The sequence below is a fragment of the Opisthorchis viverrini genome, assembly GCF_000715545.1.
Source record: "Opisthorchis viverrini unplaced genomic scaffold opera_v5_104, whole genome shotgun sequence".
NCBI classification, from domain to species: Eukaryota; Metazoa; Platyhelminthes; class Trematoda; order Opisthorchiida; family Opisthorchiidae; genus Opisthorchis; species Opisthorchis viverrini.
The window spans coordinates 497,519-501,372 of NW_008751762.1; the positions used below are offsets into that span (position 1 = coordinate 497,519).

Genomic DNA, 3,854 nt, shown 5'->3' on the forward strand with positions numbered 1-3,854 from the left:
CCCCCCTCAATCATCGGTGAACGAAACTGTGGCAGCTACAACCAGTGTACGACGAGTACGCGGTTCTTACAGCTGACAATGATGATGATGACGATGGGTCGGTGGGGGAACCTACATGAGTTTGGGTCCAGCCTAGGGTCTAGTTCTTCTGGTTCGGTTGATTTGGTGGTTCCTCTTGAACTTCATTTGAACCTTCTGTCAGTTTGTGTGAGTGAGCTAGTGCTAAGAAAGTTGTGTAAGAGGGATGCTGTGACCTTTGGTCGGTTGGGGTTTCCACCCCCACCCCCCAGTTTTTCCTAATGATCCTACGTGGATTGACAACCACACCGCCACGTGTCAACTCGGCTTATCTAAGACCGCTTTCCATACGCTCACCAGTTCCACACCCTCGATTCTATTCACGCTGTGGGGCTTAGTAATTCACACCGCCTCGGCTATCAGACGCTGTGGTGTGTATCGCAATCCCCGTCTTAAAACTTCCACATTCTCCATATCTATTCTATGTCCCGTGTCTAAGACAAGTACCGCCATTGCTGAGTCTTTGACCAGCGTTTGGTATTCTTCTGCATTCCTTGGTGGTTTGTTAATCCTTCTTTTACGCTCACCAATTCTGGTGTGCAATTCCCTGGCTGAAGATATTTCATGTACACCACCGGAAGTCGCCAAGTCTCATAATCGTGCAACAATACAGTCAGCAATTTGGTTTGATGCATGCGTTCTTTGCAGAAAAGCTTTTTGCATGACACAAGATGCGCAGTCTGCCAAACGCAAATTTGCCATTAAGGTCGGCGCAATACCGTCAGGACTGAGTTAGCGCTCATCCCTGAATTCCTAGATTGTACGTGCCGCATAATGACTTTGTACGTTGTGGATCAAAAGCATACGTCGGGGGATTATGGGATCTTTGACAGCTTTCCTCACTTGTTTGTCAAAAGTGAGAACAACCTCGTCTGTAAATTCCATGTTTACAAGGTTCTCGCTCGAGGAGATCCGAACACCGAGGTTTTGGAAACCAGTAGAGTTTGTCACATCATCGTCAACGGAACCAAACAAAAAGGCATTAACAATCGTGTTGAATACCAGTGCTTATAGAAGAGTTTTTGAAGAGCTCCCCCTGCACTCTCACATCCGCAAGTATATAAATACACAGAGCGCATAATATTCACGAATTCTGGAGAACAACATGTTGCACAAGACATGTTGAGAACGAACGGGTTGACAGAATCCAGCGAATCAAAACCAAGGAAGAACAATAGTGCAAAGCACTTCGATGCACGCTGTCAACATTTGACGGTCAGAGTCCTGCTTGCTGTTCTCCAGTCAGGTAATGCCGTAAGACGAAAAACGGGCTATCTAAAGAATCAAGTTCCAACAGGGATGATAGCCACAGGCGGTGCGAAATAAGGCACTACAGCCAACTTTGTCTAGTTGGTTTGGATGATCTTTTTCATCCATATAGAGGTAAATAAGTTGGATGATAACTGACCGAGCAGTTTGCTTCCGTTTTTAAACAGAGCGGGTGCAGTTTTGTCAGCTCGAAGAGCTCAGTGGTGCTTGATGGAGAAATTCACGTGTTTCCGGAGCTGAATAAGTGTGTTGGGGATGACATTATCCATCAAAACTCCGTAGTAATTTATTTATTGGCAAGCTCATTTTCTGAAATTCGAGTTTTGTTTTTTGGCGTCCTGTTCTGCGATATTGAGTATAGGTTCCAAAAAATCACTCTTCTTTCCACACTGCGTATGATAATGCATTTATTGTTCTCCCAGGTTCCAAAATATATATTCGGGATTGCTCCCGTTGTACGTTGCCCTTGGATGAGACAGTAAAAGCCCGCTTGCGAAAGTTCGGTCTTCTACGCTCGTAATGGTTAGGCTCGCGTTGTAGCTTGGAATGGGGCGAGATGGCTCAGTGATTAGAGCTCGAATTTACTAACCGGAAGGTCCATAGTTCGAACCCGACCTCTGCCTCTTGACTTCCCCTGTCTACGCTTGGGCAACCTGGCAGTAATCCAGCCTTCGTGCTTCCCTCGGGTGGCATGGCAATTAGTCACCGAAAAGGTGCTACAAATGAACAATTCACTTCAAATTTAGTAGCTGGCGGTTGTGCGCCCCTTCTTATACCACGTTTAGCAGCTGATCGCATTCGTCTATAAGCAACGAGTTGGCCAGTTAAATTGTTGTTTAAAATGTTCAGTTCAGTGATTTCACCGTTCTTTTCTAGGGACGAGGAAGCCAATTTAACCGCTGACTGTCCCAGTCATCAGGAGTTTTCTGTACTCGTACAGACTCACCAGCTGGAAGTTTCACAACACTTCGCAGTTTTTCCCTTTGTCGGACTCCTCATCGTTCCGAATCCACTGAGACCCTTATCAACGAGGATGCGCATTTTTACTTAACTTCAGTTATTGATCCCCATCACGTATGCCTAATTACGATAGCGTTTATGTGAGTATGAACCATGTGATCAAGCAGTTTCGGCTGTTTTGAAAGTAACTGCTACATGAAAATAATATGCAGTCTGTCGGTAGTGTCCTTACGTCTCAACTTTCGTTACAGACGACCACTGAGGTTGGCAAAATATGCTCTGGCCTTTCCGATTCAAGAAGAAATCTAATCTACAACCAGTTCACTGGAACTTATACAGCTGCCCAGGTAAACAAATTCACCTACCACGTCGACTGGCTCACCTGCAAGCATGAGGTGCGGGTTTGATCCCATCCAGTCTTGCAGCAGCACTTTACACTTTGCAGGTGTGAAGCGCATGCAAAACCGTGCGGCAGAGTTATATAAATTATTTAAAATCGTTTTCATTTGGGAAAGATCTGAGCCAAGGAGAGCAATAGCGTCTGCATACTCAATGTCTGTGGGAGAACATCCCGGGAGCATTTCGACCCCGAGGTCTCAGAGGTAGGGATAGAAATCTCTAGCAGCATATCAATAACAAAGTTAAAGAGGGAAGGGAAAAGAGGACAGCCTTGTCTTAGGCCAAAGAACATGGTGAACTCAGGCGAAAGCTTCCCGCAAAGTTGTACGCGCCCAAAGGGGTTCGCATAAAGCGCCCTCATAAAGGAGAAAAATTTGGAAGGCACACCTTTGATTGCCAGATACTACCAAAGTTGCAGACGACCGACAGAATCGAAAGCAGCTGTAAAATCCAACAAACTATCAACGTAGGACGTCCGAAGGAGTGGCGCTGTTCGATATTGGAATGACGGTCAAGGAGCTCCATTTGCCCGTGCTCTGTTTTCGTTTCAAACCTGCTGCAGTATGGATGTTCACCAGGAGCACGCCATCTTTTGAGGATGCGGAGTAAAGACCATTCGGGCCAGGAGCCTTGTTGCGTTGGAGGATGGATATCTCACGCTGGATTTCAGTTGCAGATGGGAGCCTGGTGTCGATATTCCACTCCGGTTCGCTGGGATATCCCAGCGGTTGTGTTGAAGGAGACCAAGTGAACTGTTATTGAAAGTGCTCAGCCCACCGATCAGGATGGCGATTGAGGGAGTGAATTGCTGTTCCGTTTTTTTCGCATATTCTCTCAAATATCTGCCTTCTTTTGACTCGTCGGTCGGATCAGTTGAAACAGGGCGCGACTGTTGCCTGTAGGGAGAGGGCGTTCAGCTGTAGAGCCACTTTCGATGCTCGTACAACCATGACCTACACAACTAACAGTATTCTCACGCCACATCGGCCGTCGCGTGGTGCCATCAGCCGGGTCGCCTTACATGCTGCATACAGCAGGGCGGGTAAGCGAAAACATGCTACTGCTGACGCCTCCCTTTTCACACTTTCACGTTTTCCGTCTTCCACCCACCCCCGCCCAAATTTGAATACTTTATCCGCAGGTCCCAG

General features: G+C 46.9%; 1 protein-coding gene across 1 annotated transcript in view; it reads left to right on the plus strand.

Annotated features, from left to right (window-relative positions):
- Positions 1 to 3,654: 3,654 nt before the first annotated feature.
- Positions 3,655 to 3,854, plus strand: part of T265_05553 (hypothetical protein) — a gene marked incomplete at both ends in the record, with an annotated part of 21,234 nt that continues 21,034 nt past the window's right edge. Inside the window, one exon of the mRNA XM_009170594.1 lies at positions 3,655 to 3,748. Coding sequence (XP_009168858.1) covers positions 3,655 to 3,748 — 94 coding nt within the window. The remainder of the gene's footprint in view (positions 3,749 to 3,854) is intronic.